Here is a 26,317-nt window from a genome sequence, read left to right on the forward strand (position 1 = left end):
GGCAGTTCTCCGAAATCTCCAGGTTTCTTTGTTTTATCGCTTTTAACCTAGTTTATTTTAATTAATTTTATTGCTTTTAACTATATTTTAAATTATATTGTAACTATAATTTAATCAGTGTTTTTATTTATTTTTATTTTCATCACATTTCATTGTATAGTAAATTTTCAGTTTAATTTCTTGGCTGGGGTTTATCATTAATTATTATAGTATGGTTAAGGATGCATTGCAGAATCATCTAGACAAGACTGCAGCAATAATTCAGACACAGCATGGGTTTGTTAAGGGAAAGTCTTGTCTGACAAATTTGATTGGTTATTATGATGTGGTTACAAAGGAACTGGATGCAAAAAATAATTTTGATATCATATATTTGGATTTCAGGAAAGCTTTTGACACTGTTGCGCATGGAAGACTATTGTACAAATTGGAGCAGAATGGTATTAAGGGCAAGTTGCTACAATGGATAAAAGGGTGGTTGAGTGGGAGAAGACAGAGGGTGGTAATCAATGCTCTTCGTGGACTAATGTTATTAGTGGAGTCCCACAGGGTTCGGTGTGGGGTCCACTGTTGTTTTGTATATTTATCAATGATATTGATGAAGGTATATCAGGCTTAGTATCGAAGTTTGCGGATGATACAAAGGTTGGCAGAGTTGTTAATGACAGTAATGGCAGTTTGCTACTGCAACAGGATCTAGAAAATTTGGACAGATGGGCTGAGAAGTGGAAACTAAAGTTTAACATTGAAAATGCAAAGTACTGCATATGGGTAGAAGTAACCTCAGAGAAAGGTACCAACTGTGTGGTAATACACTTAAGGTGGTAGAAAATAAAAAAGACCCTAGAGTGATTGTGCAGTCAGATATGAAGTTTACTGAGCAATACAGACAGGCTGCCAGAGCAGGTCATTGGGTGTTGTCAATGATATACAGGAATTTTGCTATCAGGGAAAAGGAGGTGATTGTCTCTCCATATAAGGCAATAATCAGGCCACGCCTTGAGTACTGCGTACAGGTCTGGAAGCCTCATTTTAGGAAGGATGTAGATTTGCTTGGGCGTGTACAGAGAAGGGCAACAAGATTGGTGAGGGGAATGAAGAGATCTTCTTACCAAGAGAGGATTAAGTTCTGCAAATTGCAGTGGCTGGAGACCAAGCACCTGCGCGGTGATCTGATTGAGGTGTATAAGGCCTTGAATGGGTTGAGCACGCTGAATTCTGATGGGATCCTTCCACTTGTTCAGATTACGAACCTAAGGGGGCATAAATTCAAATAAAGAAAAGACAGATGTTGAATAGATGTGCGGAAATTTGCCTTTAGCCAGCGGGTGGTTAATTGCTGGAACAAACTTCTATCTGTCGTTGTGGAAGTTGATAGGTTGAATAAATTTAAGGAAGAACTGGACAAACATTTAGAGGGGACTGTTTTGTTTTTTTTTTTTTTTTTTTTTTGGCTGATGCTGCATAAGCTCATACATTTGCTTTCTTGCATCACATGCCACTACTACATTTTGGAAAAAGCCAACAAAAATTCCTCACGCTATTGTTGAGATTCGAACTCTGGCCTTTTCGACCCGGTAGACTGAATTTGTCTCTGTCTATGATTCATTGTTGTTGTTGTTTGGTTTTTAGGAGTATTAGCAACTATAGCCATATTGCTCCGGAGATATGCGGTGGTCAATCCCTGACCTTTCTGCATCCTCCGTATTTGGTGGTCCCGGGCTGAAACCCCGGTCTAATCAAGAAACGTGTGCTACGCACTGCTGCCCCTGCCCACCTGGCTACAGAGGCTCCATGATTCTTTGTACTGTATTATCATAATGCATTATTGGCATTATGATAATGCAACAAAAACCTATTGTTGCTTACATTAATGAATTAATAGCAAATATAGCTACTGACAGCGCGTAATAATAATGCAGGGTAGTGTTTGTTCGTCTGGTATCCGATTTTTAAGGAGGAATAATTCTTTATTCGCCCTGTACATTGTTTATTGTATCATTGAACGGGTCTCCCTGCTAGTAAAAGGACACATAAACAGGCCATATACATCAAATCGAACTATTTGGTTCAGAAATGCACATGAAAAAGATGGGCCTACCTTCCATGTGACCTCTAAAGAAGAGGAGCCGACGGCTTCGACAAAGACATCTGTGGGTGCAGCAGAAGGAGCTATACAAATAAAGGTAATAATAGTTATGTATTTCATTTTAATAGAGTTGTCTGATAACTTTGAGTTAAATGCAAATTCCAATTTTAACAGACATCACAACAACATAAGAATTGAATAAAACGTCCACAATTAACTGTTATCCGGTAAACAAATTTGAAGTGAACCATACTCTACCTTCCTCTTTGGTCATCAGTTGGCGTTGCTGAGACAAATCACTGAATCCAACACTATTCTCTGCTAACAGTTGAACTGTGTATGAGGTACCCGGGTGCAAATTTTGGAGATACACTGATGATTCAGTCCCTAACAGTTTGAGCTGATGCAGTTGTTTACCTGTTTCTGAAACAAAATACAAATTTTAACGAGCATTTCTTAGATCCCACATAATTAACCTCAACAGACAATCAGCTTTTACACACACACACACCCACAACTATATTGCCACAAGATCAGACGTTTCAGTAAACCTTTTATTGATGCAATATTTAATAATATGTAACCTTCCCCGGACTCCCATCCAATTTTTGTTAACAGGAAGGGAGTATTTTAGCCTATTCCTCCTGAATTTAATACAGCACTCACTTTAGCTAGTGATTGCGGGAATCTAACCCAAAACCGGATTTCCAGTTTATTCCAAAAGGTATTCAGAAGAGGTTACGGTCGGACCTCCGGGTAGGCCAATAAAGCTTTTACATCCTCATTTCTTCAGACCAACTCACCATAGACTATACAAAGGAAAAGGGCCTTCCCCATACGTCAAAATTTCAATGTATCGTGTGGTATTCACTTCCAGAAAGTGACAACCAAATAATCAAACCCTAAACCACGAGAAACAAGCCCAAACAAAGAATCTCCGTTAAATTTTACAATTAGGGTGTACACTCTAGGAAACAACGTTGTCTGGGCATCTGCCGATCAAAAACACAACCACTATGTCAGAAAATCGTGTACCGTGATTCATCACTCAATGACAAATTTCTGAAATTCCAGGGACCAATTACAATGGACCTCACAAGGGCAAGTCGACACTAAAAACTGCATGCTATTTAGTTTGTGTGCAGCAGTTCCTCCTAAAATCAGATGCAGTGCGGCCCCTCACGTATAGCACGGGTGCACAGCGTCTGTTAGTGAGTGATTTAATAAAGTGATAAAACAATACTACTAACTTTTGTACCAACTTTGTCAGTGCTTGTGATCTTCTAGGAGGTTTCCACATCCACATCCACGTTGTGCGGGGTGGGCGGCCAGGATTTTCCTGGCCGGCGAAGAGAAACCGGTGCCGTCGAGTACGGCCGAACTGAGGTAGAAAAGGACTTGGGTTTCTGTGTTTTTAACAAGTGAACTAAAGCAATCAGTGTTTTCGCGGAGTGCGTGTGTTGAGCTTGTGAATATTGAGGAGTGTATCTTGGCCCACAAATATATTGAGGTTAGTATTAATTCCTGTTAGAATTTGTGGTGTGCTATTTTGCATTTTTTGGTGTTTATCGGGGTGGACTAGTGCATTATCCGTGTCTTCACGGGGTGCTGACACTTTCTTGCTTGCGAGTCAAGCGAGTAACTTAATAGCACAGGTTATCATATTGTCTGTATTATATTGTTTTATTGTTGTTTTATTTCTGCTGTGCCCGTGGCTGTGCTGCCATTGGGTTAGCGGCCTGTGAGCATGTCTGAACCGGAAGTGTTAATTATTGATTCCTCTCCACCTGGAATGGAACCTGTTCCTGTCCAGTCTCAGAGAGATGGAGCAAGCTCATCCATTGAGTGGGAAATGGAGGTTACAGAAAGTATACAGCGTTCTGGAACCAAGCGAATTCGTGTCGAACGTGATAATGAGGATGAGGTAGGAGAAGTGTTCAGGGAGATTAAGGTTGTTCGGAACGAGCTTCATGAGTATATGTTTAATGACAGTCATAAAGTGAATAGAGCAGCAATGAATGCTATTCTGGAATTTTGGGACGTGTTAGAATCGAAAGCTATTGGACTATATGTGGAGAATCAGGTTCTCCACATATAGTCCAATATGTGGAGAAATATAGTCCAAGTTAGTTTATGTTGCTAATGAAGGAGAATGATTCTACAGTGCAAGTAAAAAAGACATTTGCTGAAGCATTAAAAGTGGTAGGCAAATCGCCAGAAAGAGTGGAAAAGGAAAAACATGTGTTGTTTATTAAGGCTGATTCGGAAAAATTCAAGACAAGTGACGAAGTAAAGACAGAGGTTTTGAAGACAATATGTCCAGAATTGCAGGACATAAAAGTGAGGAACTTTCGGACAATTCGAGATAAGGGAGTGGTGATGGAGTTCGACTCCCGTCACGATATGCGGTGTCTGATTAATTGTCAGAAAGTAAAAGATCAAGGAATGAAGGTGGAAATTCCAAAGAAAGCGGGTAGTCGGATTATTATTTATGATGTTGAAGCTGATATAGAAAAGGAGCAATTTCTTGAGCAATTATATTCCAAAAATGGATATGAAACAGGAATGGACAAGGAGCAGTTCTTAAAGGATATCACAGTGAGGTCTGTGGCTAGAGTTTTAGACAAAGAAACTAAGAATTGGATATTGGAGGTTCCAGAGAGACTTAGGAAATTCTTGGTGGAGAGGGGACGAGTATATATTAACTGGTGTTCTTATAAAGTGAGAGAGATAATGTTTTTAACCAAGTGTTTTAGATGTTTGGCGTTTGGACACGTTTCACGAAATTGTAAGGCCAAGCTGGTCTGTCGGCATTGTGCGGGAGAGGGCCATCTTTTTAATGACTGTCCTAAGAAGCGGGATGTACCAACGTGTGTAAACTGTAAGAGGAAAGATGGGAGCGCTGACCATTCTGTTGGAAGCAAAGAGTGCCCTGAATATTTGAGATATAAAGAACAAGTTAAAAATAAACCAGGAAATGGATAAAAGTTTTGATTATAATAAATATCAAAAGTTAAAATTGGTGCAAATTAATGGTCAGCGCTCTTATCAGGTTGCGTTGCAGCTGGCTGTTAGGACAAGAAAAGAGGGTTGTGACCTGATCCTTGTACAAGAGCCGTACAGGGTAAATGAAGTGGTGCGAGGGTATCCACTGGATTATAGGGTGGCAGAGCACGGGCATGGTTGTCAGGCTGCTGTGATTGCGTGCAACCCTGACCTCGTGGTAGCACAGATCCAAGGATCGACCTTCACGCATGGTGTATGCGTGGAGGTCATAGGTTCTTTTGATAGTGTTTACCTGGTAAGTCTGTATTGTCAGTTCAGGGATGACCTAGGAGTGTACTTGGGGTACATTGATAGAATTTGTACAGAGCTCCAAGGTAAGCGAATAGTGTTTGGCATTGACTCCAATGCTAGCTCTGTGCTGTGGTATGCCAATGAGACTGATCCAAGGGGAGTAATGATGGAAGAGTGCTTAACTGCAAATAGGCTCTGGGTCGTGAATCGTCCGATGAACTTAAGTACGTTCTCAACAGTAAATGGTGAGTCGAACATTGATGTGACAGTATGTTCGGAAAATATGTTAGATAAAACTCAGGGTTGGGAAGTGCGAGAGGGATGGACGACAAGCGACCATAGGGCTATAGTATTTGAATTGGTGGACACAGTGCGGAGTGATGTGGATAGTAGATCCAGCAGATTGGTTAGGAAGTCTCTGGACTGCCAAAGGCTGGTTAGCGGTATCCAGAGCAGACTGCGAGGGAGGGATTGTGTGTGGTCCGGCGGCTCAGTTAATGAGAGAGCGGAAATTTTAACAAAGGTTCTGAGGGGAGCCTCGTACGGCTCCATGATAAAACAAAAGAAAAAGTTAAGGTCTGTGCCTTGGTGGAGTGGGAGTCTTGAGGCATCTAGGAGAGAGGTGATTAGGCTAAGACAAGTATCAGCGTGCAAGACGCTTGGGATATGAGGATATGATGGTATACAGGCGACAATATCAGGATAGGAAAAATAGATATCTGGGGAAGATTCGGAGAGCAAAGTCTCAGACTTGGCAAGATTTTGTTCAGGTAGAAGGAAATAAGGATCCTTGGGTCTCCCCTACAAGATTATGATGGAAAAGGTACATGTTGAGCAAATAGCGTATTCTATTCAATTAGAAGGATCTGAGACAATGAACTGGGAGGATTCTATGATTAGAATCTTGAATGTCTTATTTCCAGAAGATAATGCTCAAGACGACTCACCGGGCCAGGCATGTACTAGGCAGGCAAATTTGGATTATGTTGCTAATGAAGAGAAGGGCGATTTCACACTGAAAGAGCTTAGTAACGCCTTGATGTCGGCTAAGAAAGGAAAGGCTCCAGGCGGTGATGAAATCTTTATGGAGGTTTTACAGGAAATGGCAAAAAATTGGTCCTGGCTATTACTCTCAGTATTTAATTCTTGTTTAAGAGAAGGGATATATCCAGGTTGCTGGAAAAAAGCGACCTTGAAGTTGCTATTAAAAATAGGGATAAAGATGTGGCTAACCCTGGGTCATATAGGCCCATAGCCTTGTTGTCGGTGTTAGGAAAGATGCTGGAGAGATTGATGATAGGCAGAATTAATAAAAGATATTGGGAAGCAGGGCTGAATTCTCAAAAACAGTATGGATTTAAGGCTGGCAGGTCGACCGAGGATGCCTTGTCGGAGGTGCTCAGAGTCATTAAAAATAGTGAGAGTCGATATATATTGGGAATATTTGTTGACTTTAGGGGCGCCTTTGATCTCTTGTGGTGGGAGAGTATATTGGCAAGACTTAGGCAAATGAGATGCCCAGGAAACTTATATAAAGTGTAAAGTGTAAAGTGTGTTATTGTCATACGGCACCAGGGGTTTCCCCCATCTCCGCGTTGCTTTCATTGTGGGTGAACCAGTTCACTGGGAAATGCCAGAGATTTAAAAGTGAGAGGGACTTGTTCATGTGTAGTGTCGTGTACCGTTGTTCATCTGGTCATTTAGCCGCTAGACCCCTGCTGAGACCCAACGTTACCCCACTTACGCCCGTGGAGGCAGACCAGGAACCCAGTAGACTCAGTTTTACTCTGGCAGGTCCTGCCGCTTACTTTCCTGAGATTTCAGCGGCTAGGACCTATAAAAAAAATAAAATAATAAATAAAAAAAAAAAAAATCCATTAGGTTAGTGACGATGCACACACACACATATATATATACACATGTACAATTTCATACACATGTATACATACACATATGAGTTGGGGTGGGGGTATGATCGCTAAGGTTGTTATGCCGAATTTGGGCTAGGCTGATGCGTAGCTACTTCTCCAACAGAATAGTGGAGGTGCGGAATAAATTTAGGGTGGTAAATAAAGTCATAGAGCGAGGTGCGCCACAGGGCTCGATATTCGGGCCTGTGGTTTGGAATCTCGTGCTTGATGAAATTTTGAATGAGGATTGGGGTGAGGAGGAGATAGTGGCTTACGCAGATGATGTGTTAATCATGGTTCAAGGTGATTCCAGGCTTAGTCTGGAAACAAAGGCACAGATAGCTTTGGAAAAGTTGGATGACTGGGCTCTCTTAAATAAGTTAACTATATCAAAAGAGAAGACAGTTTGTATGTTACTTAGGGGCAGATTGAGTGGTAATAGAAATCCCACTGTAAGGGTGAAGGGGCGATCCCTTAAATATTGTACTCAAACAAAGTATTTGGGGATAATGTTGGATGAGCGACTTAGTTCTGTTCCCCATGCGAAGTACTTGCGTGAGAAGGTGAAAAAAGTATATGGAAGAATCAAAAGAATTGTACGAGTTGAGTGGGGTTTACGAGGGAAGGCTATAAAGTTGTTATATCAATGTATATATTTACCAATTGTCACGTATGCGTGCGGAGCGTGGGGAACGGCTATTGCTCATGTATTTGTTAGAAGACATCTGAGCGCCTCACAAAGACTGGCATTGTTAGCAGTTTCTCGGGCATGCAGAACTGTGTCCACTGAGGCTTTGCAGGTTATTACAGGAAAAATGCCAGTTGATCTGGTGATTGCAAAGCGGTTTTTGATATACCATACAAAGAAGAATTCTCCTGCAGAGTTATGTAGTATTAGGGCTTGTCCTGATGAGGGAAAAACTTATGGATTGCAGGATTTGAAACTGGAACGCAGGCGATTCCAGAGAGAAATAGAAGATGTATGGCGGAGCCGGTGGGCATAGTCTGAGGCCAGTAGGGATACTTACCTGTTTCTTCCTGATGCCTTGACATTGGTGATTAAGAGAAGTGGCCTATGTTAGGATTGTTTCCGGCTATGTTGATAACTGGGCATGGACTCGGGGTTAAGTTGCATAAGTTGGGACTGAGGGAGAGCGATAGCTGTGATTGTGGACAGCCAGAGTCTAGTGAGCATATGTTATTGAGATGCCCTCTCTATGAGCAACATAGGGAACGACTAAGACAAAAAGTTGGTGGAGGGATATTGGAGCCTTGCGGGCTCCTTAGGAACCTAGCAATTTACAAAGAATTTTTAGATTTTGTCAATGAAGTTTTTAAATTAGAAATGTACAACATGATGGATGATGTATAATGTTATAAAGAAATTAGATTTTTAGAGAAATGTTTAATGGTGCGGAAGTTGATGTTTTTATGAGAGATTTTATTCTGGAGTTTATGGACGTATATACAATTGATAGTAAACGACCCACCTCCCCGTGGTAGGGGCGGTAACTGTTCCCACAATAGCTAAATTTTTTAGCTGGTGGGAGCAGGCTAAGTGGTCGATTTTAGTTTTTCTTATGATAAGTGGTTGTTTTTTAAATTTAGTTACTTTTGTTGATGAGCGTTTGCTCGTGAAACAAATTAGTATAATATGATGATGATGTCTTCTAGTCAGTCTCTTTCCATCAATTCCAGCAATCTAACCGAAAGGTTTTCCAGCTGTAGTAGCACCATGACATTTCCATTTGGCAATTACTTCAGCAATTATTGATCTAGGATGTTACGTTTTTTCCGTAACTGCAATGGTACGAACTGATTGGTTGCTAATATGACGTCCTCTGACGATTTCCCATTGGAAGTCGCTGAGCTCAATCCATCTACTGTATTTCGTTGATCTGCTTACTTCTAGCATGAACACAGTTGCTTTTATACTTATTTCTGATGCGTTAACGGTGGGTGTAATTCATTTTCCCCAACTGCTATGGATGTCTGGATGATAGTGATTATCACCGCTGTGCTCCGACACCATATATGAAAGGCTTGGGTTCGAATCTTGTCAACCAAGACCTTAAGTGCTTTTTTCCCCGCAGCAGCTGAATTAATAGTCTCAAACTAGGATTACCTCGGGGTAGTCTCAGAAGAGAGTAGTAAAGTTCTATATACCAGAGCGACCATTTAGTGTCAGAGAAGTTCACAAGACACAGAACATCGCCGTATTTAGCATTCCCGTGGGACCAGAACCGCAGTCAACTCAAATGTATGTACACACTACTGTACATACTACTGTATGCCATTTATAGTTTTTGCTTTAAGTTATACACCGATGAGCCAAAACATTATGACCACTTATCTAACATGATGTTAGTCCTCCACGTGCAGCAAAACAGCTCGTACCCGGCGAGGCATGGACGCTACAAGATGTCAAAATGTGTCTTGCGGTATCTGGTACCAACACGTAACCAGCAGATCCTTCAACTCCTGTAAGGTCCGTGGCTGAGACGCCGCAGATCGGAGTTGCTGTTCCAACACAAACCACAGATGCTCGATGGGATTGATGTCTGGAAAATTTAGAGGGCAGGGCAATACTGCAAGTCTTCCTCATGTTCCACAAACCAGTCTCAAACAATCCGGGCAGTGTGGCATGGTGCATTATCCTGCTGAAAGACAACACTACCAGAGGAGAAGACCGTTGCCATGAAAGGTATCTGGTGTATCTGGTCAGCAATGACGTTTAGGTATGTATGTATGTATTGTATGTGTGGGCGGCTCCTAGAACATAAGTTCAACTCCGCCTGGTTACTTTTTACTTTTTTTTTTAAACAGACTGTAAAGGTAAGGCCAGTGCATGTAGGGAAAAAAAAAAAATTCGCACTGGAAATTTTTCCTGCACAGGTAGGAAAAAGTTAGTTGAGAGAGAGAGAAAAGAAAAAGAAGAAAAACAAACAAACCCTCATACCGCACAGAAGGACAGGAAAGAAAACAAGTACTATCTGTGTGTGTCTTGTCATATTGTGTTGTGTATTGGCCTCCTGGCTACCTGAGAGCAGCCAATAACAGGATGGCCGCTTCCAGGCACTCGTCCCTAGCTTCAGGAAGGCTAGTCACCCTACTATCTGCTCACCCTCCCCCCCCCTCAGGAACGGGTTTCCCAGGGAGGAAGTAGGCCTACCTAAAGACAAAGAGGGGGAAGGGGGAAGAGAGGGAGATTACCCTGGCCCAGGGAAGTCCCAATCCAGGGTACAATGAGAGAGAGAGAGGAGGAAGAAAATAAATTAATTAAATAAATAATAATAATTAATAAATAAATAATATTATTTATTTTTATTTTATTATTATTATTTTATTATTTTTTTTTTTTTTTGAGAAAGTGGGGCTGCCCTGCCCTGGGGGGTCCCGGTTCAAAGAAGTAGAACACGAAAAAAAAAAAAAAAAAAAGCTTTTCATCCAGCATGGGACTAGAAGTGAAAAAGGAAAGAGTGCAGAAAAGAGCTACTCCAACTCCAAGGATAGTCCTAGAGTCAGAGCAGAGCGCGGAGAAGGAAAAAGAAAAAAAAGAAAATAATATTAATATTAAAATTAAAAAGAAAAAAATAATAATGATATTTTGGGTATTAATTATTGCTGGGTTCAGGTGCTGGGTTAGCGTTGACCAACAGAGTACGACGCCTTGAAAAGACAGCCTTGGAAAACTCCTGGAAGGAGGGGAGGTTCTCATGATACTGGATGAGTTGCTCCAGTTGCAAAGCTAGAGACAGCTGTCTTTAGTTGTTCACCATATAGATCACATTCGAAAAGGATATGGAACCAGCTTTCTTTGTTGCCATAGATGCAAAGATCTGTATTGATCAATCCCAGTTGGTGGAGCTTGTCATTAAGGGAACCGTGGCCAGTGACAATGTATGTAGTTTCCAGACTCAATCAAAACCATGAGATGGTGGTTTTAGATGTTTGAAAGGTTACCATCGGGAGGAATTTTTTAGTTACTGCTCCAGTGGTAGAGGTGTCCCATCTGGTCTGCCACAGATTGATAAGTTCATTCATTGTAACATCTAGTCTTTTCTAGCTTGATGTCATTATCGAGGTTCAGCTCTATGTCAAGTATGGAGGTCGGGATTCTTTTCTTTAGTCGAAAGCAGAGGCCTCGGAAGATCACAGCCAAATCCAGCGGGATTGTCCCAGCGGTGACTTGAATGCCCGACGTAGACACAGTGCAGCAGAACCGATGGGTGGCAAGGATCATACCTATTTGTATTAATTGGAGTGTCTCTCGCATTTTTACAATAGTCAATCGGTGAAACCAGGCTCCGGCAGCATAAGTTACAATCGGCACGAATACAGCTTTATAGCATAAGAGGAGTGTGAGACAGTTCCCACTCAGATCTCGAAATCCTAACAATGGATGGAATGAATTTCTTGACTTTTGCACTCAAGTGCTGGGTGTGAGGAAGAAATGACAACTTGTGGTCTATAACTACTCCTAGGACTTTAGTTTGCAGGACAAGTGGTAACTGAGTATCATCGATCCTGACCTGAGGGGGCCCTTCTGATGTCAAGCTTCGTTTTAAAGATGATCATATTAGATTTTTCTGGATTAATATGGAGTTTGTGCAGTCTCGCCCAGGATGATAGATGGTCGAGGACACGATTAGCATTCATCTCAATAACTGAGCGAGACCGACCTGAAACAGTGATGGTGAAGTCATCTGCGAAGGCTATTATTTTTGTGTTTAGTGCTATCCGTCAATAAAAAAACTGATATTCAAAAAAATACATTAATGGTACTGCTTGGTGGCCGAAATGTTCCACTGTATAATGATAATATAAAATTACCTTCATTTCGCCAATATCTGATATGGTAATTTAATACAGGACTGTTGACAATAGGAGGCCCTTGCCAAGATACTCGAGCTGTTCTACTCGTGATTTCGGTTATTCTTACAGCACGTGGAGGTGATGGAGGTTCTAAATAATAAATAAAAATAAATAAAATCAATAACCTGTTATTACATAGATGAGAAATAATGATATTATCAAAGCGTTTAGTGTAATTTTTTAATATTGTTAAGTTGTAAAAATTTTTCCAAGTTAACGAAAATATTGTACTTAGGTTCATTTTAACCCTATACCATCTATTGGGACTGCTAAGGTATACATGGTAAATAAATAAATTACATAGATTATATCAATACCACTTATATTCTTGAATATATTGCTGAGAGTGATTAAACGTTGTTTAATCATCAGTCTATTTTAATAACATCAATACCCGAAATTTACATTGATTTATAAGAGGATTGCTCAGATTAGAACCGACATTCAGGACGGACAGACTGATTGTACATGGCGATACATTGCACTACGGAATAGAATCAGGAAAATATGGCCTTAGCAGTCCTTGTGCCATTAAGAAAAATATCAACCAACCAGCCATGGCGATATGACACCCACATGTCTATCACTTCACCACTTATGCATGACCTGATGCTGAGAAGCACCTAAAAGAAGGAATCCTTGAGGATAAGCTCGAACTATACGGAGAGTTTGGCAGTATAGTATTTTGCAGCTCAGCTATCGCAGTGCTGTCATAGTCATAGATGCTATGAAAACGTAAGTTTTCATGGAGAGAATACACTCCTCGTCCCATCTGAGTCGTGCTGGTGGTTGTGTCACTCCTGGGACAAACCAAGGAAGGAGTTGTATGGCACTATTTCCGCGGAGGTTTACCTCAACCGTAAACCTCCGCGGGAATAGTGCCATACAACTCCTTCCTTGGTTTGTCCCAGGAGTGACAACCACCAGCACAGCTCAGATGCTGACATTAGGACAAAAAAAAAAAAAAAAAAAAACTATTTTTAGGCCACCCGAATAATTAAATTCATCTGTCATGCTGTGTGTCTTATGTCTGTTAATTGCGTGTGTTCTATGGTCGATTTGTCTGTTTTGCTGGACGAAAAACCCCAGTTTCTTGGGAAAAAACCTTGCTATCTACGCCTGAAACCGACTAACTCAACCACGGAGTGAAAAAAGCCCACTAAAGTTCCTTGCATCATCGATGGGATACCATTAGGCCTTCCTAGCCACGCTCCCTTGCTTCCACTCGCACGGCGGGAAGGGGAGTTGACTCCTGGTCTCCTGCCCCTCTTTTCTCTCTGGTCGGCATGAGCCTGCTCCACTAATTTGGGGGTCATCTTCTCTATGGACCCCTTATCTCTGTCTTTTTCCCCCAACCTTCAGCTCCCCCCTCTCTCTCTCTCTCTAACTTACAACTACTAGTGTCCAAATCATCTCTAAATTGCTTGAGCCCTACACCCAAAAACTTAATAACATCAATTCGTATAAATAGTACTCCTTTTGGCTGACCCCTGTCTATAACGGGTTTTTTTTAGGTCCTAGCCACTGAAATCTCAGGAAATTAGGTGGCAGGAACTGCCAGAGTAAATAACTATAACACTGGTGTACCTGGTCTGCTTCCACGGGGCAGAGTGGACAACGTTGGGTCCCATTAGGAGACCAGCGGATAAGTGACCAGAGGACAACGGTACACGACACTACACATATAAAAAATCCATACACTTTTAAACCTCTGGCATTGACAGTGTTCTGTTTCACACCCACAATGTATGGCACGCGAAGATGGGGGGAACCCCTGGTGCCGTTTGACACTAAACACGCTCTACACTTCTCGTCTCACACGGTCTGGGCTTTCCTTCCTAAAAGTCTAGAACAGTGTTTCTCAAACTTTTTTTAGACAATTTTTTTCCTAATCGCCCCCCATGAAATTTTAAACAGGAAAATACTTTATACTTACTCCTTTTATTCAATGGGATCCCTGAGCCTGATGCTTCTTAGCTAAAAGTTATGTTCTGTATAATGTTATAAGTTTAATTATAACATTATACCGGTCTCCTCTTGAACATATATCAATTCTGTTTCTTTCCCTTTGTTAATATTTTATTTACTGAACTAAAACCACTTTCAACCATATAAGATGTTGGAAAACAAACAAGTACTTCGCTATTTCAGACCACATTGTTGGATAAAGAAGTTTAGTTGTTTTTTATCCCCACAACTCTGCCATTCCACCTTTTTCGAATTTATATTTTCATTCTTTGTTACATTTTTAATTCAATGAGTTCTTGAATTTCTTCACTAGCTGAACAGGCATTGCATCCAATTGGGTCTAACATCCATGGCTTCACTTCAAAAGAAAATAAAATATGAAAATCTATTTTTCATTTCGCCTTTTAAAGAACACAAATTATCTGAATAATTCTTAAGATCATTCTCGGTGAGAGATTCATTGATTTCAGCTAACTCTTCCATACTATGAAATTGTTTTCTCATTAAATTGCTTTCAAATATTTCGTTTTTCATTGAAGGCTATTGCTACGCGTTCGCAGTCTATCACCATAATTAATTTCCCTTGAAGTTGAAGTGATACTTCCTTAAGTTTTCAAATAATCCAAGCCATATAGTATATGTGGATTTTGTGTTTTCTGATCTCCTTTGCTAAATCTGTGTCTCCTTCACTTTCTGGAAAAACTATCGTATCAAAAAGGTTTACAAATCAGGCTAGACAGTTTTTAGAAAAATATTTAGAAAAGATGGCTTTACTTTAGAATGTCATCTGATTTACATACATACTGTTCTTCATTATCAACACAAAATTTTCTGAAAAGGCGATCATATTTGCTATGTGACTATTTTATTGACGGTTTAAATAACTATACTGAGAGATTGATAAAGAACTGGCCTAATATTTTTTGCAACCAGATGATGTCGGTGCACAACGCAGTGTATTGCAAGAACTTCCTTTAGGTGGGCTATAAAACCCTTATGTCTTCCAACCATGGAGGTAGCACTAACAGTGGCACAGGATACCAAATTTTCCAATTGTACTTGTTTTTCATTAAACCATATTTTACAGCAGCAAAAATGGCTGCTCCAGTATATCAAATTCAAATCAAATTATTATATTAGGGTCGCCCGTAAATGATTACATATATCTGTTTTTTATATATTGTGTCTGTAAATTGCGTGTTCTCTGGTCGATCTGCCTGTCTTGCTGGACGAAAAAAACCCGAATTTCTTGGGGGAGGGGACCTTGCTATCTACGCCTGAGACCGACTAACTCAGCCACGGAGTGAAAAAAGCCCATTAAAGTTCCTCGCGTCATCGACAGGATTCGAACCAGGGCCTTTCCCCCCCAGTATGGGGAAGACGGTGACGATACCACTGTGCGACCCACGCAGACGGCTGCTCCAGAGTTAGTTTCTATACATTTTACAAACAGCATCTCTTCTTGCAATTTACGATCATCATCGAAATAACGAACGTATGCCATTAGAAGGGCCTTATTGTCAGTAACTGTGGATTCATCAATCTGAATAGAAAATTTTCTCGTTTTTAGTTTGTCAATTAGCTGCTCTTAGATGTTAATTGACATCTCATCAATTCGACTTCGAATTGAATCGTTGCTCAATGGCAATACTTTTAAAGTACTGGAGGATTTTGATGCATCACTGTTGAAATTAGTCTCTAATTCGATATGTTACCAAGCTTTATCAGGATGTTTCCTTTTTAAGTGATCTAAAAGTCTTGATGGTTTCATAGCCTCATTTGAAAAAAAAAAGAACTATTACACATAAGAACTGCATAAGATTCGACTCAAGACATATAGGCTGTCTTGAGTCGAATGGGCTTTCACTAAAACCATAAGCTAGATATTCATCCAGCTACTGTCGAGACTTTTTCTTTTCAGCGCTTGACATGATTGATGATGGGCTGAATAACTACAAAGAATTAAATAATAAAATATAAACTATTTTCATTTAACTCTCATAGCCCATCACTCACAAAAGCACTGTGGATCAAAAATAAACATCTTTCACAAGGAAACAATAAATCAATACTAATTGTCGCTTAGGAAGTAGAAACAATAGACAAACATTTCCTCGTGCCATCCATGCCTCATATATTGACCAATGAAACAAAAGAAAAAATAAACCACGCCACCACCACGCAGCTGTCAGAAAGGCACAAACGCCAAAAATTGCGGAGACATTACTCTGAAAGCACTTAGGCATTTAATACCTGTGAAAAGCAAAGGTGTTTGAATTAAATCACACCCACCATCTTCCTTTTATCAAAATTTCTCTCTCACTCCAAATACAATATACCTATATGTTAAAAATCAGTTGTGTCAGGGGAAAAGAAAATCCAGTAAGAGAAATTAAATATTAAGGAATAAGATGTCGTCGACAGAGCCGCGGCAATGACTAATGGAGCGGCTGAGACTGAGGCGATAAAGACCAATGTTCTGTAAACACTAAAAGAGACGGCAAAGACTAAGGAGACTAAAAGTTCAAAATATCGAAGAATGTTTTTTTTTTTTTTTTTTTTTTGATTTGGTAGTTGTTGGCGCATCGGCTTCTGTGGCCATATTGCACCTCCCAAGGTTTTTGCAGTACTTTGATCCAAGCCCGAGGCGGGAATCGAACCCGCGACCTTTGGGTTGCCGGGCAGGTACTTTACCCATCGAAGAATGTGTTTTGTCGTATTTTATATTAACAAATAATCATTAATAATATCGGAGTAAATACACCATAGTTTACCCATATGTTTACTACATACGTAGTGTAACGGCTGTCCACTTGTCCCTATTAGACTTAGAAAAGCAAAAAGTAGAGCGAAAGTTATAGTAGAAGTGGAAGAAGAAAAGAAACGGTGTAGAAGAATGAAAGGGACAGTAACTCCTTCAACTCACAAGTTCCTCGAGGAATCAAATTCTTCGAATAGGCAACGCTTCCCCAGTAGAGAAGACTGTTGTTACTATTCTCGGAACCTCCGTGAATATCAGGCTCGAACTGGTGACCGTTTCATGGAATGTTGGCCTTTCATCGGTGGGTGGACAGGTATCCGGGTAATGCAGACATGCCATCACGGTTGCGAAGTTAATTCCATAATATGAGAGATGCCAAATGGTGAGGATAATGATAATAATAGCATTCTGAAGACTAAATGCTCAAGGCATAATACGTTATGGGTTGAAATTAACTACATAATATCGGTGTAAATACACCATAGTTTACCCATAAGTTTAACTGCATACTTAGTGTGACGGCATCGTTTAGATTTTATCTCACTGTAACTACATTCACAACGAGATACTAGGTATCGCACTACTTCAAACAAATAACGCTTCTCTAGTAGAGGAATGCTCAAGACGTAACGTATTATGAATTGAGCATTTAGTCTTCAAAATATTATCATTATCTTCACCATTTGACATCTCTCATATTGTGGAATTAACTTCGCAACCATGAGAGCAAAACTGCATTACCAGGGTACCTGCCCGCCCACTGATGAGTGAGCCAACAAGCTCCGAAACGCGTCTGGGTGGTGGTGCCCACGGAGAATAAATAACAGTGTCTCCTCTAGTAGAGAAGCGTTATTTATTTGAAGTAGTGCAATACCTAGTATCTCGTTGTGAAGGTAGTTACAAGCGTCACAATGCCTGCATAAGGCCACTAAGCACAAGTGTGCACGAGCACATAGAAGGAATTGCCCTCAAGGCTGCATTACGTGGAACAATATTGGAGAATCCCTCTACAGGGATTGTCAGCGATTCGCTTCGTTGCAGAAGGATTTCTATGAAGATGGTATCCTTCACTTCGTGGAGCAATGAGATGCACTGTCGTATACCGTTGCTGTTAACTGCTACGTGAGTTTGCGAATTATAACAGATTACAGACAAATAACCACGAACGAGTTTCTTTTGAATTAACCGGTAAGAAGAGTTAGTATATTAATGACTTGTTAATTATATTAAATTCACACTTCCACATACAGACAAATACACACACACACGCGCACATTCAACAGACTTAATTACCCAGTACATTGAGGGTAATTCTTCCTTGATCTTGACCGAACTGGTTTTTCACTACGCAAACGTATACTCCGCTGTCACTCTGCTGGCTGGCTCGTATTACCAATTCTGTCTGCTCTCCCTTTGGAGTCTTTTTCTGCAAGGTTTCGAATCTATAAAACAGAATAGTCAGCTGTAACACTAATAGTTCTATATATATTATGGCAGCTTAATTCATTTTATTAGAAGTACAGTAATAACTTTCACTTTCATGATTTACAACTTCACTTTATAAATTACTGTATGAAAAAAAAAAAAAAAAAAAGAAAAGAAAAAAAAGGACGTCGAATGTATATAAAAATCTTATTGAATACCAGCCGTACTGCCAACGACGATTTTCACAATTATAATATAAATAAAATTTTTTTTTTTTTAAATTGTCTGTTTATAACAAAGATCAGTGGTCAGGCACGCGGGTGCATAAGTACACGTGCCTTGAGTGACCGCGGTTCAAGCACGTGACTGCTGAATACGGTGCCGTTTCTTGTATTCTGTCTATCTTGTGAACTCCTCTGGCCTTTGGTCATCCCGGAGTATAAACAGAAAATTTATTTATTTTAATTTTGCGAGCAGGGATAAGGAATTAATTATTCCATTGTATAAGGCAATGATCAGGTAACATCTTGAGTTCTGCATACTGATCTGGAGGCCTCATTATAGGCAGGATGTAGATCTGCTGGAACGAGTGCAAACAAGGGCAATGAGATTGGTGAAGGGAACTAAAAGGCTAGCGTCAGTTTTGCAAATTGCATCGTCTGAAAACTAGAACCTGCGATGTGATCCGATTGAGGTGTTTAAAGCTTTGAACGGATTGAGCAAGCTCAGTGCTGATGGCATTCTTCCTTTTGCTCAGACTACACACATGAGGGGGCACAAATTCAAACTGAGGAAGGACGGTTGCAGAATAGATGTGCTGAGACTTTGCCTTCAGCCAGCCGGTGGTTGATTGTTGGAACAAATTACTAACTAGTGTTTTGGAAGTGGGCAGATTGAATGAATTTAAGGAAGAACTAGACAAATTACTGGAGGGGTAGACAGGTGACTTGGAAGGGTATTTTTTTTTTTTTTTTTTTTTTGGCTAATGCTTTATAAGCTTCCTTTCTTGCATCATATGCCACTACTACTACTAATAAGCTCACAGTGTGTTTTCCCTGCTGATACATATGCTGCATGCGATGATACACTATTATAGAACACCACATTTCCAACAGATTTCTTTTGAACTTACCTTATAATTCTCTCACCTAAACCGTAAATAGCGGGAAAATTTTCAAAAATTGAACTTAAAATACATATTTCGTAAAGTCTTCATACAAATTCCTGGCTTTTCTGTGTATGCTTAATTTCCATGTTGCATATGCGTTTTACAAAAATGGTCTTTCTACTTATCACTAAGAGTACTACAGTGCCTTACCTTGACTCTGAATTGACTTCAATTATCTTATCGTTCCTTGTCCAAGTCAGCATAAATGGTCGATCACCAGTGACGTCGCAAACTAGTCTTCCCGTTTCACCTCTCCTCACAGGAATGGTCGAGGAAGGCACAGTAACTCTAGGTGAAACTAGAAGATACAGGTAGATATAAATTTATCTGTTATATTTTATACATTCATTCATACAGACAAAGACACCAATATCACACTCATACGAGATGTACCCAAAATTTTCCAGACCTCCCTCGCCGCGGCAACAATGAACTCCATACCGATCAGATGGTATGAAATTCATTGAACTCCATACCATCTGGTCCGTAGTCATAATTTCATACCTTTGTGATGAATTTGACAAATCGTCTTTTGGCTTCTTCCAGTACTGTTTCCACCCACATAACTGGATGGATTTTAAATGACAAATTCACAGATAAAATTGTTAAGCGGAAGCTTTGTCTCAAATATCCGGGAAAATGGGGCTCCGAGGAGTGGTTGGGACTGTAACAAATCAGGTGGCATATACATACACTCAATTCCTGGGTACTCCATACTCTCTAGTTACGGCTTCCTGTGATTTCTTTTAGTTTTCAATAAAATTTGAAGCAGACTGAAGGATAAAATTTTTCACATTTTGGCGATCTGACAAAAATCGGAATAAGCACTCCAACCCATAAGGAAACAGAGTTTCCAGGTGATGGAAAATTTTAAAATCGTCGGGCAAGGTGCATTATCGCATCAGAGTCCGCTTTCATGGAGTTACGTGTAATGGCTGGTAAGTAAAACATTTTTAGATTACATGCTGGAAACTTTTAGGTACGACCTCGTTTTATTATATCCTTTATTACAGTACACTGTCCAAATCACGGCACATTGAAATCGGTTGTATACATACAGTGCAGATGTCGTGCAGTGGTGACAAAAAGAAAACGGCAGGTCACGTGATTACTGTATTTGTTTACGTTCTCCATTTTCAAAGTGAATTCTGTACTGATAACACGGATTATATTGGTTTTACATTTATTTTAAATTAAAAACCCCTCACTATGGCTCCTAAAGTTAATAAACCTCATGCAGAGAAGAAAAGAAGAACAACATTAAAGCTTAAAACCTGAGCTGGATATCATCATTCTTCTCTTGGTGATTCCCTTCTACTTTTGACACACACTCTCTCTGTGTCTCCGGAATTTTTGTTTTGGCTGGTGCAGTATAAGCCTCAGGCTTCCTTGCACCATATGACTAATAATAATAATAATCCAGACTATTACATTTAGTCACCCGGAATGTTAATTCACATACCCATGTGTATTGGGTCCGTAAATTGCGTGTGTTCTCTAGTCGATTTGCCTGTTTCGCTGGACGAAAAACCAACCCCAGTTTATGGTGGGAGGGAACCTTGCTATCTATGCCTGAGACCCATTAACTGAGCCAGGGAACGAAAAATGCCTATAAAAGTTCCTCGCGTCATCGACGGGATTCGAACCCGGGCATTTTCCACACGGTGTGGGGAAAACGGTAACGATACGACCGTGCTACACGCGCAGACTAAACTTGATAAAATAAAGAAAATAGAACGGGCATAAGCAAAAGTGTATTAATGGCAGAATATAACATTGGATCGTCAACATGTTTATGTTTTTTAAAAAATCATTAACGTCACATAAAAAACATCTGCGGAAGAGTATTATTATCAGGGGCGACTCGTCCATAGGCACTGCAGTACCCCCAGCTATTTAAATCTAGATATACAGTGAACAGAGTTATATGAAATTTTGTGAAGAACAATGCAACGCAATGAATACTTTTATTAACAGAACCCGCATATAGTATGTGCATCCTCTATTTCCAGTAATCATTTCAATAATAAATGAATAATTTAATTAACTGTAGGCTTTACTGTGCACCAGACAGTGACACATTTGGCATTCCAGTGAAGATCTCGTAGTTGGTTGCCATTGGCAACCAGCACATTGACAACTTGCCAATATACATTTTTTTTTATAGGTGAAATGAATCAAAGTTACTGTAAAGGGTGCAGTCCAGATTTCATCGTTGACCATGATGGGTGTGTAGCCACAATGTCATTATCTTTTTGTTATTTATTTATTATTATTTATTTATATATATTTTTTTGTTATTTTTGGCTTTTAGGAGCATTAACAACTAACGCCATATTGCTCCGGGAATATGCGGCAGTCATTCCCTGACCTTTCCGCATCCGTCGTATTTGGTGGTAACAGGCTCGAACCCCGAGTCTAATCAAGAAGCGTGTGCTATGCACTGCTGCTCCTTCCCACCTGGCTACGGAGGCGTCATTATCTTTTTTGTTATTCGCCCGAATTCCCATTAAGTAACTAAATAATAAGTGTTAAGTCAATACTGAACATTGCAAGTTTTCTATTAACTGACTTGCTGAAATTTATCTCGGAAAATAATCTATCTGAAGTTCTTGGTGAACTTACTCAAAAGTTCTTTTGACCATTCCAATGACTACTTCATAGCCCAAACGCTGCCATTCGACATTAAAAAGAATAAAAACATTTTTAAGGAGCACTATGAATCAGGAAAGGCTAAATGCTCAAGCAATGCTTTCAATGGAGAAAATCTTGGTCAACAGTGCACCAAATTGAAGAAAAAGTTATTAATCTATTTTCAACAAATAAAAACGGAAGAATAGATTTTGGTTTTAAATAAAAGTTCAAGTCTGTTAATGGTAAGTGTCTAGTTAATGTTTTGTAGTATGTTTAACTTGCTTATTATTATTACTATGTATGTCTACCTGTCTTATAACTTTACATTAATTAAGTTACATTAATTATTTCATGAAATAATTAATGTAACTTTAAGACATAGCACCTCCAAACATCAGAGTCACGAGCCGCCACTGATCATTATCAGACTCAATTATAAGAGTCCGAAAACAAATATGACTTCGAGTCATGAAATCATATTTTTCATAACTCATTAAAAACCAAAACCAGCCACCCAAAACTAAGAAGCAGGTCCTGCATAATTCGGACGTTCGGCAGGGTGATTGATCACTCCTAACCGCCAAACAACTTTCAAAACAAATTCTTATGCTACTTACACTGACAAGACCTCGTGGTAAGTAATAAATCCTAACTCTTTTGGGCTGACCTAAATATGCGTTTAAAGTTCTGACCACTTCAGCTTGCAACTGTTAACTTGTATCTTGCCATACTTATCCAGGGCTCTGAATCTTCCAAACGTTCATGTTTCGCTATATGGAAAATATAATCACATGCATTCAGTACGGCGTTATATTAGAAATATTCTGACATTACATTTGGATTTATTATGTTACATTAGGGCATTTATTCCTACAGAACGTCAAATTTCTTGAAATAATTAAGCAATTATGTTTAAAAAACATAAAAGAATATGGGTATTACTTTTTTTACACCAGTGAATTATAAGTTATGAAATATTCCAAGGAAACCAATATGAATTGGTCTGTGGATTTAATAAATAATGAAAAAAATTGTAAAAATGGTTTATCTGATATAAAAATTGATCATGTAAACTTAATTTTTTTTTTTTAACGAAAGAAGTAAAGAACAAAAACCTACTATGAACATCGAAATGAATATCTTTTACCAGTCCTTGTCCAATACCATTCTCTATGTTGCACCTATAAACTCCTCTGTCGGATTGTTGTATAGACGAGATGGACAACGATCCATTAGAAGAGAGCGTCACCCTCGAATCACTTCTAATAACACTGAATTCCTTTCCATCTAAGAAGAAAAAAAACAATTAAATTCAGCATGTTTAAAATTACTATGAATGCCGCTCGCTGCCTGTTCATTAAGCATTTTATTAAGCAGTAGCAGATAATAAATAAATTTTCTGTTTATACCCCGGGATGACTACACGGTCAGAGGAGTTTACAAGAAACAGCACCGTATTTAGCAGTCACGGGCTTGAACCCCACTCACTCAAGGAACGTACTCATGCACCCTCGAATTGACCACTCGGCTAAAATATGAAAAATTCTACAGCATGTTAATATTCATTTATTTATTTTTATATTATGAAAGACCTATTTTAAGATTTAGTATCATAAAGCAGCTGTTAGATTTAGTAAACACACGGAATACTGTCGAAAGAACAAGGATTTTGATAAACCTCCTCCCTGCTGCTTGTAGGACACGACTAAATATCTTCGGAGTGAAAGTTCTGTTTTGGATGATGGGATAGACACTCCTATTAATTAGCAGTGCAGTAAGGAAAGTCAGCAAGTCTTCATTTATTCAAAAAAATGACTACAGAAGATGCAAAATGATTGAAATGTTGGTGCTATCGAAGGCTGCTTTGACGTTGATGTAAATGATTGCCATCTCAGAGTTGATCTTGAAAAGGTTTAAAATGGTAGTTTGTGCTACTAGATGGTTGGTTACTCTGGACCTATTAGGCACTGCAAAGTGAAACTGCTTCGGAGTTGTGGAGAAAAGATACTCAGATAAGATTAGAAAGCACCTTTCCAGAATTTTAAGGAGGGTGGATTAGATGCCATCGGCCTGAATCTATTAATTTAAGTATCATCTCAAATTAATAGATTCATCGGCCTGAATCTATTAATTTGAGATGATACTTACTCTTTAGACAGTGAAAGACTATTGGGTAAGTTTGCACTGCTGGTGTTCAGCAGTTGATTTACTAAGTAGGGACGTTGATATTTAATGATAAAGTGATGTATCGTGTCATCGCCTGCAGAAACAATTGGCTGGAGGTAATTAATGGCATCCATTACTTTCTATTGTTCATTCAGATGGACGAAAGTTCCTGGGCTGGAATTAGGTTACTAAAAGTTAGATTGCTGAACCAAAATCTGGCAATGTAATCCATCCAGTCGATGGGTTTCAGATAAGGAAGAAATTCAGAGTTATCGGTCGGGTGCTGTAATTTGCCACTAATAATGAATGAATTGCTTAACTGTAGCCACTTTATTTTGATTAAAGATTTCCCTAGCACGTGAATACTGGATTATGTCTGAGTGGTAGTTGAAGTTTTCATTAGCTATGAAGGGTTAATTGGTTTTGAAGCAACGTGAAAAGTCGGGAGGAGTCCACCACTCCAGTTCTAGAGGAGATCTGAATCGTTTTGTCAGATATATAAAAGGATTGTACGTATTCATCTTGTGGTGGGATCCATTGCGAAGATTAGTTCTCAATTTTCAAGAGTATGCCAAGGTATGATTGTTGCTGCTTCCTGGTTAGTGGGATTGAGGAAATCTGGGGAGACTACAAACTTTCTATTACACAATATTACGAGTATTTACCGATTGCGATTGCAGAGTTGCCAAAATTGTGACGTTATCACATATAAAGAACGTTTCTGATTGAGATTCAACTAGAACGTTTCTGATTGAGATACAGCTGCCAAAGCTGAGGATAGGGTCACGGCTGCGTCCACCTCTGGTTGGCTCGTTGTTGATGTCTAAGCGTGTTGGGCGAAGATTTTTAAATGGCCTTTGAAACAAATTATCCAAATTTGGAGTAAGCAAGATCCCCTTCCTTTACAAATGTTGCTGCGCACATCAAACACGCCAGATTTCTATGGAGTTAGCCCTGGAACTTAGGCTGTAATCGTTGAATACGAGTAATGCTCATCTGGGGAAACCAGCATCGTCTCTGATTCGTGCCCACGTCAAGGGGCGTGTGGAAAAGGTGAAGGTTCCATTCCCGTCGATATGGGATGAACTTCCGACTGTAAATGCCATGGCTCAATTAATTGGTTTAGGGAGGGCTTAATTTTTTCCCCGAAACTGATTTTTAATTGCACGATAGAGGGCACCAACCAACAAATACACGTAATTGAGTGAATCGTTACCTTCATGTATGAATCGTGAAACTTGGACAAGTAATCCACCGATTATTGTCAATGAGTTGTTAACCTTGTTCGCGAAGCAATTTGACAATTCCAGAGCCTTTCTCGAATTCACTGGAGCGTAATAAAGACTTATGACTCTGAAGTGAAATCTCTACCCTATACTATCAGCTCTGACGCGCTGTTATGGCGAACAGCCATTCCAAGAGATACCATATATTCCAGAGCGTATAAGTCGGCTTTGAAAAAAAAAAAAAAAAAAAAGTAGCTTAAAATTTTAAGTGCGACTTATACGCCGAGTGAAAAATCCTAAGCTCAAATTAAGAGCACGTGCTTAGGGTTAGAAAGATATAAATTAATTATAGTACAGTATGTTTTCAATTTATTAGATATACATTTTTACACAAATAATACATTTGTTGCTCGCCTTTTAAAACCCAGAATTTGTCCATCATCAAATGAAAACAGTTCGTTGAAATAGTCGGAGTTATGTTTTCGGGACTACTTTTTGAATTCTCGAAAAGCCGACCCGAAAACATAACTCCGAAAAATTCCTCACACCATTGACGGGATTCGAACTCAGATCTTTTCCATCCGGTGTTGGAAGGAAGCTTATTATACCAACTGCGCTAACCAGGAGGGCTGTCAGCACGTTCACTAAGAATAAAGAAGAGTCTAGTTACCCTCTGAGAAAGAGGGATAATAGCTGGATATTACGATGCAAATCTCAAAGGAAATTAGTGATCTATTTCATAATACGAGATAGTTACATAAAGCATATTATTCGTAGTAAAACCAGTTTTGCATTCTA

General features: G+C 39.5%; 1 protein-coding gene across 3 annotated transcripts in view; it reads right to left on the bottom strand.

Annotated features, from left to right (window-relative positions):
- LOC150084348 (cell adhesion molecule Dscam1-like) overlaps positions 1-26,317 on the bottom strand; it is a 118,324-nt gene that overhangs the window by 63,675 nt on the left and 28,332 nt on the right. For all 3 annotated transcript variants that reach the window (XM_090375182.1, XM_090375183.1, XM_090375181.1), the window contains exons 4-9: positions 23,247-23,414; positions 19,644-19,791; positions 18,194-18,342; positions 12,130-12,261; positions 2,348-2,512; positions 2,102-2,172 (exon numbers count right to left, since the gene is read on the bottom strand). In XM_090375182.1, the coding sequence (XP_090231308.1) occupies positions 2,102-2,172; positions 2,348-2,512; positions 12,130-12,261; positions 18,194-18,342; positions 19,644-19,791; positions 23,247-23,414 (833 nt within the window). The remainder of the gene's footprint in view (positions 1-2,101; positions 2,173-2,347; positions 2,513-12,129; positions 12,262-18,193; positions 18,343-19,643; positions 19,792-23,246; positions 23,415-26,317) is intronic.

Source organism: Mastigoproctus giganteus, chromosome 6 (assembly GCF_048544385.1).
Source record: "Mastigoproctus giganteus isolate SK-2022 chromosome 6, ASM4854438v1, whole genome shotgun sequence".
NCBI classification, from domain to species: domain Eukaryota; kingdom Metazoa; phylum Arthropoda; class Arachnida; order Uropygi; family Thelyphonidae; genus Mastigoproctus; species Mastigoproctus giganteus.